Source organism: Bison bison, unplaced genomic scaffold (genome assembly GCF_000754665.1).
Source record: "Bison bison bison isolate TAMUID 2011002044 unplaced genomic scaffold, Bison_UMD1.0 scf7180017864349, whole genome shotgun sequence".
NCBI classification, from domain to species: domain Eukaryota; kingdom Metazoa; phylum Chordata; class Mammalia; order Artiodactyla; family Bovidae; genus Bison; species Bison bison.
Genome location: NW_011494921.1, coordinates 1727776 through 1742560, shown reverse-complemented (window position 1 = coordinate 1742560; position 14785 = coordinate 1727776). Strand labels below are relative to the sequence as shown.

General features: G+C 47.1%; 1 protein-coding gene across 4 annotated transcripts in view; it reads right to left on the bottom strand.

Moving 5' to 3' along the window:
- Positions 1-14785, bottom strand: part of PIGN (phosphatidylinositol glycan anchor biosynthesis, class N) — a 106540-nt gene that overhangs the window by 14992 nt on the left and 76763 nt on the right. For all 4 annotated transcript variants that reach the window (XM_010854749.1, XM_010854750.1, XM_010854751.1 and 1 more), the window contains 2 exons: positions 11802-11844; positions 9242-9294 (listed from right to left, as the gene is read on the bottom strand). In XM_010854749.1, coding sequence (XP_010853051.1) covers positions 9242-9294; positions 11802-11844 — 96 coding nt within the window. The remainder of the gene's footprint in view (positions 1-9241; positions 9295-11801; positions 11845-14785) is intronic.

Below are 14785 nucleotides of genomic sequence, written 5' to 3'. Positions count from 1 at the left end.
CACAGCAATAACCTCAGATATGCAGATGACACCACCCTTATGGCAGAAAAGTGAAGAGGAAATAAAAAGCCTCTTGATGAAAGTGAAAGAGGAGAGTGAAAAAATTGGCTTAAAGCTCAACATTCAGAAAACAAAGATCATGGCATCCGGTCCCATCACTTCATGGCAAATAGATGGGGAAACAGTGACAGACTATCTTTCTGGGCTCCAAAATCACTGCAGATGGTGATTGCAGCCATGAAATTAAAAGATGATTGCTCCTTGGAAAAAAAGTTATGACTAACCTAGACAGCATATTAAAAAGCAGAAACATTACTTGCCAACAAAGGTCCATCTAGTCAAAGCTATGGTTTTTCCAGTAGTCATGTATGGATGTGAGAGTTGGACCATAAACAAAGCTGAGCGCTGAAGAATTGATGCTTTTAACTGTGATGTTGGAGAAGATTCTAGAGAGTCTCTTGGACTGCAAGGAGATCCAACCAGTCCATCCTAAAGGAGATCAGTCCTGAATATTCACTGGAAGGACTGATGCTCAAGTTGAAACTCCAATACTTTGGCCACCTGATGTGAAAAATTGACTCATTGGAAAAGACCCTGATGCTGGGAAAGATTGAGGGCAGGAGGAGAAGGGTACGACAGAGGATGAGATGGTTGGATGGCATCACCGACTCAATGGACATGAGTTTGAGTGAACTCTGGGAGTTGGTGATGGACAGGGAGGCCTGGAGTGCTGCAGCCCATGGGGTTGCAAAGAGTCAGACACGACTGAGCAACTGAACTGAGCTGAACTGTACACTTTAAAATGATTAAGGTGGGATTTTTATGTTATATATATATTACTATAATTTTTTTCTAGGCAAATTTTATAATTATCAAGGGAAAGGATAGTAGAAGCTGACAGTGCATTTTTGCAAAGTACTCTGACGTGGTGAGGGGCCCTGCAGCATCACGGCAGCCTGGGAAGACTGACCTTAGAGGGAGCTGGAAAAAACTGCCTGGGAGCACAGAAGAACTTCAGAGGGTCAAAGTGAATTGAAGCCTGAACGTTAGGGGCATGACACCAGGAAGCCCCGGGAACAGTGCTGTCATCACCCCGGTGGTGCGGGTGTGGTCAGTGCCTCGTCTCCAGACACACATCCGCCTCACTGTTCACTCCATGGAATGCACTTGCATGAAAGAGGCAGTCAAGATTCCTAACGCTTAGGCAATGATTCACTTGTGTAAGCAACATCTACAATGTTACAGCTCCAGCACAAGCAAAGTACACGGCCCCTCACTTGTTTGCCAACAGAATGTACACTGTAGTTTTGTATTCAAAGTTCTCCAAATTAAGGTTCTCAAAAGCTATTTGCTAGAAATTTCTTTATCCAAAACCAATGGTTTCTGAAATTCTAATGATCACACTGCAGATACGAGGGCGTCGGGCTTTTTACCCCTCTGCTTTGCCCACATCCATTCTATCTTCCCCAGCCCCTAAGTTCCCAGCTGAAATTACACTCTTCACTCGGGGTTCAGCCCATATGCCGACCCTGCACAACGTGTTCTCGGTCACCGAGGCTGGAAGCGAAGCGGCCTCTGCTCTGTACTCACCAAGCCCTTAACCACACGCTGCCTCATATCACAGTGATTTTGTCTTACAACCTGACAGCAGGGGCCAGATGCTTCCAGGGCTGGAATATCCGTTATAAGTTACACAGAATCTCACACTCAGTGCCTGAATTCGCTACAAAACACTCTGATGCAGTCATCTGTCTCTAGAGGTGGGGCATCACCAAGTCTGGAGGAGGCAATGCCATTTGTCTTGGGTCCTTGATAACATCTGGGAATGCTTTATGGATGGTGAGAGTGCTCAGTACATAATTTCTTCTCAAGAAATGATCTGTATATTAAATGTATACACAGTGCTCAGTACATAATTTCTTCTCAAGAAATGATCTGTATATTAAATGTATACACATACAAACAATGGAACCTCGGTATGCCATGTTATTGCTAAAGTCTTTCAGAGCTGGTTTCCTCCTCTAAGACAGAAATAATTATACTTTCCTCATATCATTGCCATGAAAGTAATGAAATAACATGTACAACTCCAAATACACTGTGTACAGTAAGTGACATTTAAATACTCAGTGGTAAGAATCCGCCTGCCAGTGCAGGAGACCTGGGCTCGACCCCTAGGTCAGGAAGATCCCCTGGAGAAGCGAACGGCAACCCACTCCAATATTCTTGCCTGGAGAATCCCATGGAAAGAGGAGCCTGGAGGGCTACAGCCCATGGGGGTTGCAAAGAGTCAGACATTACTGAGCTACTAATATACACATTATATCAATTTAATACCTTTCTCAATAATCAGTAATATTTCACTTTCCTCACTTGCTACTTAATTTAATCTGGCTTTCCCCTAGGTTTGGGTATAAGTTTTTTTCTATGGCAAAACAATGCAATCCTCTAAATGGTTTCTGGGAAGTTTCAGGGACCCTAGAAGGGTGATTGCATCAAATTCCTTAAACCAGTTGTACTGAACATTTCTAAAGAAAGACACTCCAGAATTTTCCAGAGAACAATGGTGACTATCTTTAAATAAGCAACATTAAAGTCTGGGAAAGAGAGAAAGTAGCTTTGGGACAAAGAATACAGGACTTCCAGAGTGGATTAAGGGCTGAGGCTGATGCCAGGAGATGGAAAACAAGATGCTCAAAAGGGGCTTCTTTTCCTTCCCCTCTCTCTTTCCCTCCCTCCCTTTTTTCCTGCCTCCTCCACAGCCCTCACCTTTTCTTCCTTCCTTTTTTTTTTTGATGAAACAGTATATTATGAGAGGAAGAAAATAAGGTAATTTGCGGGGTGTGTGTTGAGGGGAACATTCTGCCAATTAAGTCTTAGACGAAAGACTGCGGGTGACAGAAAGGAGACGGGAACAACCGTGTTGAAAGGAACAGGGTCCACGAGGCACTGCCGGGAGACGGGTGTGAGCACGAGGCTGGGACGCCCGTAACTGGACAGACAGGCCAGGAGTCCTTGCTCAGTAAGTACTCGTTGAAGGGTCCACGAGGCACTGCCAGCAGACGGGTGTGAGCAGGAGGCTGGGACGCCTGTAACTGGACAGACAGGCCAGGAGTCCTTGCTCAGTAAGTACTCGCTGAAGGGTCCACGAGGCACTGCCAGCAGACGGGTGTGAGCAGGAGGCTGGGACGCCCGTAACTGGACAGACAGGCCAGGAGTCCTTGCTCAGTAAGTACTCGTTGAAGGGTCCACGAGGCACTGCCAGCAGACGGGTGTGAGCACGAGGCTGGGACGCCTGTAACTGGACAGACAGGCCAGGAGTCCTTGCTCAGTAAGTACTCGTTGAATGAAAGCAGGGAAGACTAAGCCAGTCGGTAAAGGGGGAAAAGGTCCTGAATTCTGGGATCCAATGCTGAAAAGAAATCTCAAGTGGAATACTGAGTAGAAGGTAACCAAGGTCGGCAAAGGTGGCGAAGCTCAGGAGACTTCCTGTTCGGGGCCTTGCTTAGAGGTATCTTGCTTCATCACAGTGTTCCTGAATTTGCTCTTGACTCTGTAGCCCCAGCAGAAGTCCTTCTAGAGCATACGCAAAGCCTCAGAATTTCAGGGTCACCGCGATACTGTGGCGTGTCTTTAACTCTTTCAACTCCCCTAGAAAGAGAGCCTTCTCTATGTAGAAGGTTTTCCTCTCAAACAGGGATGTGAGCCTCACTATCTGCTGCCTCTTCTGACATAAACAAGAAGCCACTGTGCCAGCCATTTGGTTGGCGGTGTGTGCCCGGGTATGTGGCAACTGTTGGCACCCTGTCTGCCCCGCGACAGCCTCTCCTAGCAGAAAGCCACCTCCTGCCTCACTCCCTGTGTCTCAGCGTTTTCTCTTCCAGGAAATGACTCTGCTCTGTACCTTTAACAAAGGCTCCTGGCCCCAAACAGTTCTTTTCTGGCTGAAGACGCCCTAACTCTTGGCTCACTCCCTTCTAATCAGTATCTCTTTCTCCTGTAGATCCTAAATTTATATTATTCAAAAGTTTGCAACAATCACAAATATAGTATTAGACACAAAGCCACTTTTCCGAATAGGTTATCAGAATTACAAAACAAGGACTTGGGGCAATTCTCTCCAGGGAGACGCAGTGAAGGACAGTGGGGATACACAGCCGTGAGACCCAAGAGCTGCTGCCTGACCTGTTCAACTCTTCCCAGGCTCCGTGATGCGAGCGAGTTGCAGGCTTTCAGGGCCACAAGGTCCTCGGGGTAAAATGAGGCAGTGAGCATATCTTGCTGTGGAAAACAATGTCTATGTCACAGCGCCAAGATAAAGATCACGTGAACTAACACACCCGAGGACCCTGTAAACACGGTGGTGATACCAGCATTGGCAGAGCTGTGACAGGGGAGCCTGTGCCCAGCGTCCTGGGCCTCCCACCCAAGTGTGAGCCTCCGTTTCGCTCTGCCTTTTCCAGAGCACAGACGGACCTCTGCCCTCTGAGCTAGCTGCCTGTCTGTCTCTAAGCCCACAGCTCGAATACCCAATGGCTGGTGTGATTCTGCTGCAACACGCAGCCTGGTTCTGACTTGTGCGGACGGGTCACTACCCTGCTCTGGAAACAAGCTTGTTCTATTTGGGCCTGCATGCTGGGCTCCAACTTAGACAGAGGCTTCCCTGGGGGCTCAGGTGGTAAAGAACCCGCCTGCAATTCAGGAGACTTGGGTTCAATCCCTGGGTCGGGATGATCCCCTGGAGAAGGAGTGGCTACCCACACCAGCGTTCCTCCCTGGGAAATCCCATGGAGAGAGGAGCCTGGTGCTTAGAGTCCATGGGGTCTCAGAGAATCAGACATGACTGAGAGGCTAACACTTGTACTTTCAATCAGATCTTGGGAGGTTCATGCCTTCCAACTGGGATATCATCCCTCACACCTGCTCATGAGTGAAACGAAACGCTAACAAAGTCTCAAAAGGAGGTTGGGTTTTCCCAGGTGGTTACTGCCCTCCTTCTCCTCCCCTTTCCAAGCAAGCTTAAGAGAGTGGTCGAGACTGAGAACTACCTCCTGACCTCCCATTCCACTTACGCCTTTTCCCTTCATTTTTATGAGTCATACATGCAGTACTAAAACAGCAAAATAATGGAGAAAGACTCCACTGAAAAGCGACAGCCTCGTTCCTCTTGCTCACTTCTCAAGCAACTACTCTAACCTCCTCCTGTTTTAGACCTGCTGGTGGTTGCCTCCGTGGCATGAATCAGTATCTTAATGTTGCTCTACTGATGCATCAATTTAAAACATCACTTACTAAGTTCCTGCTAGGAGAGAAGGAGGATTTGGTTGACTTATACCATACCCTACTCATGTCAATTTTAGGCAATTATTTTAGTTCTGTTTTTCCTTATGAATCAACTTTGAGGTATAATTTATAAACAAGAAAATGAAACCATTTTAAGTATCCAGTTAAATGCATACTGACAAATGATTCACCCATGTATCTGTCAGCACACTCAAGACACGGAACACTTCCATCACTCCAAGGTTCCCACACACGCATTCACAGTCATGCTCACCGTAATTCCCAGGCCCAGACAGCCACTGATCGGTTTTCTCTGACTGTAGACTACTTCCGTCTGTCCTAGAATTTTACATAAATGGAATACTACAATATGTACTCTTAATGCACCAGGTTTCTTTCACTCATTGTAAAATATCTGAAATTCATCCATGTAGTTGAGTTCATCAGTCATTCATTTCTTTTTATTAATAAGAAGTTTTCTATTTTATGCATAGAGCATAATTTGTTTACCATTCAAGTGCTGATAAACATCTGGGAGGTTTCCAGATTTTGATTATTAATAAAGTGTTAGTCACTCAGTTGTGCCCGACTCTTTACAACCCCATGAACTACGTGGCCCACCAAGCTTCTCTGTCCATGGAACTCTCCAGGCAATGATACTGGAGTTGGTTGCCATTCCCTTCTCTAGGGGATCCTCCTGACCCAGGGATCCAACTAGGGTCCCCTGCATTGCAGGCAGATTCTTTACCATCTGAGCCACAAAGCTACTATGAAAATTCCCATACAAGCCTTTCTGTGGACCTATTTTTCCCTTCTCTTGGGTAGACGGCTCGGCATAGAATTGCTGTACAATTCAAAATATCAATTAGAGGGTGGCGCTTATTTAGGTTTTTAAGAAAGTCTTGTTTTTCTCTAAGTCTACCTCCCAAATAGGGCAGTTGCCAGTAAGTTGTGGGTGTGTAATAAAAATCGCTAGGTCGTGTTTTGGGATGAGCAGGAGAGGGGCCTGTCTCCGTCCTTTGGGCCGGGGGCAGAGGGAGCTCCAAGCGTTTGAGTGGAGACAGGTTTCCCAGGAGTGGGAAGCACCTGGACGCAGCGGTCGCCCTGTCTCTTTGCAGCTGTCCTCAGGTGCTCCCGAGAGTGAGATCCTTTCTGCACGGGGATGGGGGAAGCAGAGGTGTGGGCAGACTGCCAGCTCCATCACTGGACACAGAGATGGTCAGGTCACCCCCGGCCCCCCTCCTCATTCCTACGCGCCCCGTCACTGTCCGACTGTCTGAGCCGTCAGGGTGCCCGGCCTTCGGCAGGACTGCTAAGAGGCTCTGGGCTGCTGCTTCCTCTCTCGGATTATCCATCTTCCAGAAATCTGTTGAACTTGCATTTGCTGATGATCGTTTTTCTATTCTCTTTCATTTTGGCTGGGTTTGTTATTTCATTGAAAAGTCGGCAGAGAGGAGAAAAATGATTATCTTTGGCTTGCAGTCCTCACCCAGACATCAATGAATCTGATTCAGTGCAGACATAAGTGTTAAATCAGCCCTGAGCCGCCCCTGGCCAAGCTCATCAGTGGCTGCTGCTTAGCCCCATGCACATCTTCACGTCTTTCCCTACTCGCTCTCCCTGTGACATCTCGGTGACCTTCTTTCCCGAATGTTCTTTGGATCCCACAGCTCTGCTCTCACCTGGTTGCCTCCACCCTTAAGCTCCCCAAGAGCTCCAGAATGTGCTTCTCATCCCCAGCAATTCACTGGTGCTGCCTGGTTGAATTGAGACCATGGATATTTAAAAATGCTTTGTGTTTTATGCTTGTTATTACTGACAATAACAGTGAAATGTGTACTTTGAAGGAAAAAACCTGCCATGTAAAGATAAACCTCAAGCTAATTAGAGAAAACCAGATCTTTAGTTTGTGTAACATAAATTCATGATGCTGTGAAGAAGTTAACAATGCCTGTCTTCACGTGAGGAGAAGGCAATGGCACCCACTCCAGTACTCTTGCCTGGAAAATCCCATGGTTAGAGGAGCCTGGTGGGCTGCAGTCCATGGGGTCGCTAGGAGTCGGACACGACTGAGCGACTTCACTTTCACTTTTCACTTTCATGCATTGGAGAAGGAAATGGCAACCCACTCCAGTGTTCTTGCCTGGAGAATCCCAGGGACGAGGGAGCCTGATGGGCTGCCGTCTATGGGGTCACACAGAGTCGGACACGAGTGAAGTGACTTAGCAGCAGCAGTAGTCTTCACGTGAGAAGTACGTCCTCTTCATTCTTTGGCACTTCCCAAGGGCCAAAACCAATATAGGTCCCTCCCACCAAAAAACAGGGGGATGGCTGCCAGGGCTGGTGGAGGTGAAGAAGTGAGTTGTTTGCAAGAGGAAACAGGTATGGAGTGGACGTTAATGACAGCTGGATAACAACGTGAATGCACTTAGTGCTACTGGAGTCTGCACTTAACAAGGGCGAAGGTGGTAAACTTTATACTACGAATGTGCCTGCTGTCCTCAGGCGTGTCCGACTCTTTGCGACCCCGTGGGCTGTAGCCCACCAGGCTCCTCCATCCGTGGGAATTCCCAGGCAAGAATACTGGAGTGGGCTGCCATTTCCCTCTCCAGTATTATGTATATCTGGCTACAATTAAAAATAAGATATGAAGTCTCACATATCAAAATGTTACCTTTTGTCAGGATATTTTCCAAACAAAATTCTGATCTGTATCTAAACTTAAACTATGAAGCGAGTAAGGAGAGGGGTGTCAACACAAGAAACAGTCAGAAAGATAAAGAGACACAACTGCAGGGTGATGTCAATAACAGTGGTTTCCACTTACTGGAGGGAACGTGATGCCAGGCACTGTGCTAAATGCTTTACATGGGTTAATTCACTCAAAACGACTCCAAGAGACAGACGATTAGACACGTCAAGTCAGCTGCTGACAGGCTCACAGCTGGACTGGGAGAAACAGATCAACCCCAGGAAGTCTGGGTTAAAGCCCTGCTCTGACCACTACCTGCCTGGCCAGTCTGGGGTCAGAGGGTGGTGAGGAGGACACATTCGGACTTCCCTAAGCTGCAGGCTTAAGAGGCTCACGAGACCAAACCAACGGCCTACGGTGCCCCCTCTCTGTGCCGGGCGCACCGGGAGGGAGAGACTCCCGGCGGCTGACTGCGGGGGGAGGCAGACGGGCCGCAGACACCAGGCGGACACGCCGAGCGGCCTCAGAGGCGGGGACCGAGGGGAGGACCGGGAGCCGGGGGCTCGTCCAAGCCGCACAATCCCTGGCTGAACAAGTACTGACTAAAGAAATAAAATTCGCCTATAGAAATGTATTCTATCTCTGACTGCATTTGAAAACAGACCGGTAAAAGAATCAACCTCACTTTCTTCCCCTCAAAGAAAAGAAATTTAACAGACTGTGGCCATCCTTGATGTTCAAATGACAATAAGGAGGATACTGACTTTTTGTTCAGATTATACTTGAAGTAATGATGTTACAGGGATCCCGTGTTAAAATGTCCCCACACTGAAGATTCCAGGAGGCGTATGGTGACCATCTGAAATGTAAACCGCAGCAGAAAGTTCACGTTGCAACCTGAAGCGTGCACTGTCGTCCAGACAGAGAGATGAGGGGAAAGCAGACACCGGAGTGAGCCCCCCTGAAAGCCCAGATTCCAGCAGCTCTCCTCGCACCTGCCTGCTGCCCTGCGTTCCTCTCAGACCCCGCCTGCTTTCGCAGCGTCCCAGGAGAACAGCTGGTAACGTGCTGACGCAAGAACTGGAGGGACGGGTCTCACCTCTAAACGCCAAAAGTCACTGCTGCTTGCGACGCTTATTTGCTTCAAGAATCAAGTTACTTCTTGAGAGATTGCGATACAAGTTACTTCTTTTTTTAAGTACAGTCTTAAGAATTCTACACCATATATAGATATTCTATACTATACACAGTGAATGCATACTATACCTTGTTCCAATATCAAGCCAGCTGCCATAATCTTTGATCAAGAAGAAAAAATGCTGTAAAACAAAACAAGATACAGGCCCATTAAACACAAAGGCTACACAGAGTCAGGCTAAAAACAACGTCGCTTTAGGACTGTGTCTTTCAGATTTCCCTCAGAACCGCTATCTGACTAGAATCAATAAGAATTCGCCTTTTATTGAAATTTTCGCTTGGACTAAAATGAGCAACAGCCTAAAAGCAGAAACAGCATCTCCATTGAGTGACATGAGCACAAAGGTGACCCTGTGCACAGCTAGAGAGAAGGCGGCACCGTCAGCAAAGTGACTAGTGACACAGAGGCTCCGCGAGCAGAAGCCAGTGTCTAATCATCAGCAGGTGTTCCCAACAGCGCTTATCCTGAAGATAAACTCTTTCAGGAGCTTTATAATCCAGTGCCTGATTCAGTCAATGATCAGGTGTGTGTGCTGGGTGTGTGTGGATGTGAGATGAGTGTTGTCACTGGAAGTACAGGCGAGGACAGGAGCTCAGAGGAAGGGGGCAGACTCCAACTAGGGCGGACCCCAGCCAGGGAAGGCTGTCCCAGCAAGAACTCTAAACGTCTAAGCGACAAGTAAGAGGTGAAGGGGAGGCTGGGGAGGTCAGCAGAGGAGCGTGATCTGACAGAGGGGGTAACTATGAGCATCAGGAGCCCACGGCCAGGCCGAGTCCAGGAAACAAGGGCAGAGGAGATGCACGGCGCCGGGCACAAGCAGTGCTTTGCCCGCACGCAGCTCTCCAAGCTGAGCTCAGCAGTCTGATTCTTCACACAAAATTAACCACAGCATTTAAATTCCCTTCTGTTAACATGTCTCTGCCTTTCTGCCACTCTGTGAGCACACGTGAAAGCCCAATCGTCCCGACGTTATGTGAGGTCCATGTCAGGAATACATCCAGTTCAATACAGCATAAAAGTGCTCTCCTCGGAGCCAAGTGACGAGGACTCTGATTTGGGAAGCTGTCCTAACAGCCTCGTCACCTCCAGCACACAAAGGTGACTAGCGAAGAGGGACCCTTCTCTAAAGAGAGGGCGGCTGTGGCCGTCAGCGACAACGGGGCGTCAGCAGGTCCTGCCTGACAGGAGCCTTTTGCCTCGGGGACCTCAGCCACTGGACGGTCTTATACGGTCATTTATGTTCAGGGCTCTGGGTCGTGTGTTATCAGCTCCACCTCCAGAACGGCTGGAGATGAAAGACAGCCGTGGGAACGTGACTGAGCCCAGTAAAAAGTCTGGCCGTCGCGGCTCTGCCGAGTGCTGTCGCTGTCAACGCGGGGGAGCCCTGCTGTCCCCGCTCCACGGGGCGGGCGGCCAGCGCTCCACCACAGGACCCTGTTGGGCTCCGCCCTCAGCACATCTCCCTTTTGCTCATCTGCATCTGCTCCTTCCACTGTAACGGCCTTCCCTGCTGGCCCAGATGGTAAAGAATCTGCCTGCAGCGCGAAAGACCTGGGTTCGATCCCCGGGTCGGGAAGATCCCCTGGAGAAGGGAATGACTACCCACTCCAGTACTCTTGCCTGAAGAATTCCCATGGACAGGGGAGCTTGGTGGGCTACAGTCCATGGGGTTGCAAAGAGTCGGACACGACTGAGCAACTAACGCTTCTCCCTGTAACAAGTCACACTTGTGAATATTAACAGTCTTCAGTGAATGCTCTGAGTCCATTCAGTGAATGATCAGATGTGAGGGTAGTGAGGGGAACCTCCTGGACTTGTAGGTGTAAAATAGGGTCTATCTGCTCATGCTATGCTATGCTATGCTAAGTCACTTCAGTTGTGTCTGATTCTGTGCGACCCCATAGACGGCAGCCCACCAGACTCCCCCATCCCTGGGATTCTCCAGGCAAGAACACTGGAATGGGCTGCCATTTCCTTCTCCAATGCATGAAAGTGAAAAGTGAAAGTGACGTCGCTCAGTCGTGTCCGACTCTTTGCGACCCCATGGACTGCAGCCCACCAGGCTCCTGCATCCATGGGATTCTCCAAGCAAGAGTACTGGAGTGGGTGCCATTGCCTTCTCCACTATCTGTTCATACACTACATATAAGAGGCCCAGCTACCTGTCCCTCTCTAGAACTCGTTATTAGAGCTGTGGTCTTGACAATATTATCCTCTTTCCTATTTCCCTTCCTTCACTCCACTCTTTTTCCTTTTTCAATCTGACTAAAACATTAAAAATCAACATTTCAAGTAGGAAAATGATGTATCACCTGACTCTAAAGCTAGCTCTTCATGTTACCTTCCTATGGAAGTTAATACAATGCACCATAGAAGACCATGTATAAGATACAGGTTCTGATAAATCAAGTTAGATGATTTTTGACACCCTAAGAAGAGCATTTGTACTGCATTGAAAGTCAAAAAAATAATAATAAAAAGAAAGTAATTTATGTGTAACTTACACCAGCACTTATAACTCAGTATCTAAAGAGTTCATATACAGACATGCACTCATATTTCGTTTGATTAAATTAACTTGTTTAGCTTCTCAATCTTATTTATATTGAATATCCAGTAATGTCTTACCAAAGCCATGATGTCTGATATGTTGATAACCATGAGGAAAAGACTGGAAAAAAATAAATAAAGGATACATGTAACACAGCGGGCACATTTTAAAAGCATGTTAATACCAAAATTAGAATAATCAAATGACCTAACATTCTGGTATTAGTATTTCTGCTTCTGAAAATACATTTGACAAAAGCTCTTTTCACATTATCATGGACTCCTGTCCCACAGTGATGGGCTGGACTTCAAAAATGTTACTTAACATTTTGAATATTTATTTTAAGTATATGAAAGGGACATGAATTTTGATTTTTTATTAAGCTTTTTATATAAGATAATTACAGATATACATGTAATTTCAGAAATGATATAGAGGGAGCCCATGTACCCTCTTCTTCTCCAAGATTCTTGAGAGTCCCTTGGACTGCAAGGAGATCCAACCAGTCCATCCTAAAGGAGATCAGTCCTGGGTATTCATTGGAAGGACTGATGTTGAAGGCTAAAACTCTAATACTTTGCCCACATGATGAGAAGGGCTGACTCATTTGAAAAGACTCTGATGCTGGGAAAGATTGAAGAGGGGAGGAGAAGGGGATGACAGAGGATGAGATGATTGGATGGCATCACCGACTCAATGGACATGGGTTTGGGTGGACTCCGGGAGTTGGTGATGGACAGGGAGGCCTGGCGTGCTGCCGTTCATGTGGTTGCAAAGAGCTGGACACGACTGAGCGACTGAACTGAACTGAGCTGTTGCACTCTCTGCCCGGTTTCCCTACTGGTGAGTCTCTCAAAGCTCCAGGACAATATCACAACCTGGACACTGCCACTGGTGCTGGCAACACACAAAGTGTTGCCATTGTTACAAGGATCCCTTATGATGCTTGTGTTACAGATTTTACTCTGGGTGGTTTTACCTTTTTACAGTGTTATTTGGTGTTCTTTCTACCAAGTTTAATTTTTCGTGGGCCACGTTTTTTCAGTGCTCTAGGGAATCGGAAGGTTGAAGACCTTAAGTCAGCCTGGTGTCTAAAAGAAATGTCACAATGTGCGGTAGCAGCCATTTCCAGTTTTACCTTATGCTAGTAACTTCTACCACTAATTCAGCAGATGAGTTTTCAGTTTCTATGGCATGCCAGTCACTGTGCTTATTGCTGGTAATACATCAGTTGACCAGAGCTTACCATCTAACTCAGGGAGACAAATAATAAATAGAACGTTTGCAATAACAATACAAGGTCAGGTAGTGTTAAATGTTAAGAAGAGAAGTGGATTGACTGGACGAATATCTACGAGGAGGAGACATTTAAGCAGAGACGTGGATGAGCGGAGCGGACCACGAAACCGAATGAGCAGGAACACTACCGGGAGACCTAGCGCGGACCTACAAAGGGCGTGCGGACCGAGCGCGGACCTACAAAAGGCGTGCGACAGAACCGTGCATGGCGCCCAAGGAACAGCGAGCGCGCAGCCGGAAGCGGAGTGCGCGCAAAGGGCTGCGGGAAACGAGGACGAGAGGTGCAGGGCGGACCATAGGGCCACAGTCAGGGCTGCAGAACTGGTCCTCGCTGGGACAAGAAGCCCCTGGAAGGTCTAAAGGCTGCACTATCCGTTGCGTACATAACAATTCTCGGAGGACAGGAGTACAAGCAGGGAGGTCAGCTAAGGGTCCGCTGAAGATGAATGATAATAGTGGGCTGTGGTGGTGATTGAGACGTGGACAGAAAGATGACACTGGTGACATTCAGCAAGTGGAAACACCAATGAGGGATGGGTGGACTTGAGCTTCTGCACTGGGTCAGATGAAAAAACAGGAGGAGCAGCTAGAGGTCGCCAGGAGGAAAGGGACTTGCTGAGTTCAATGTGCGCAAATTGAGTGGGTCAGTATAACATTCCGGGGAAATGTCAGTGACTTTTAAGGGTTTAAAGGTCAAAGAGAAGACATTTACAAAGTCACACTTTGCCTTCTTTGCCTCAGTTCTCTCCCTTTGAATTCAGTTGTATTAAATACTTAAATACTAAAACTGTGTATTTAGTTTTTCGCTGTACTAAATAAATTTAAGGGACTAGATCTGATAGACAGAGTGCCTGAAGAATTATGGATGGAGGTTTGTGACATTGTACAGGAGACAGGGAGCAAGACCATCTACAAAAAAAAGACATGCAAAAAAGCAGAATGGCTGTCTGGGGAGGCCTTACAAATACCTGTGAAAAGAAGAGAAGCGAAAACAAAGGAGAAAAGGAAAGATATACCATTTGAATGCAGAGTTCCAAAGAAGTTCCAAAGCAAGGAGAGATAAGAAAGCCTTCCTCAGAGATCAATGCAAAGAAATAGAGGAAAACAACAGAATGGGAAAGACTACAGATCTCGTCAAGAAAATGAGAGATACCAAGGGAACATTTCATGCAAAGATGGTCTCAATAAAGGACAGAAATGGTATGGACCTAACAGAAGCAGAAGATATTAAGAAGAGGTGGCAAGAATACACAGAAGAACTGTACAAAAAAGATCTTCACAACCCAGATAATCACGATGGTGTGATCACTCACCTAGAGCCAGACATCCTGAAATGTGAAGTCAAGTGGGCCTTAGAAAGCATCACTACGAACAAAGCTAGTGGAGGTGATGGAATTCCAGTGGAGCTATTTCAAATCCTGAAAGATGATGCTGTGAAAGCGCTGCACTCAATATGCCAGCAAATTTGGAAAACTCAGCAGTGGCCACAGGACTGGAAAAGGTCAGTTTTCATTCCAATCCCAAAGAAAGGCAATGCCAAAGAATGTTCAAACTACCGCACAATTGCACTCATCTCACACACTAGTAATGCTCACAATTCTCCAAGCCAGGCTTCAGCAATACGTGAACCATGAACTTCCAGATGTTCAAGCTGGTTTTAGCAAAGGCAGAGGAACCAGAGATCAAATTGCTAACATCTGTTGGATCATCGCAAAAGCAAGAGAGTTCCAGAAAAACATTTACTTCTGCTTTATTGACCATG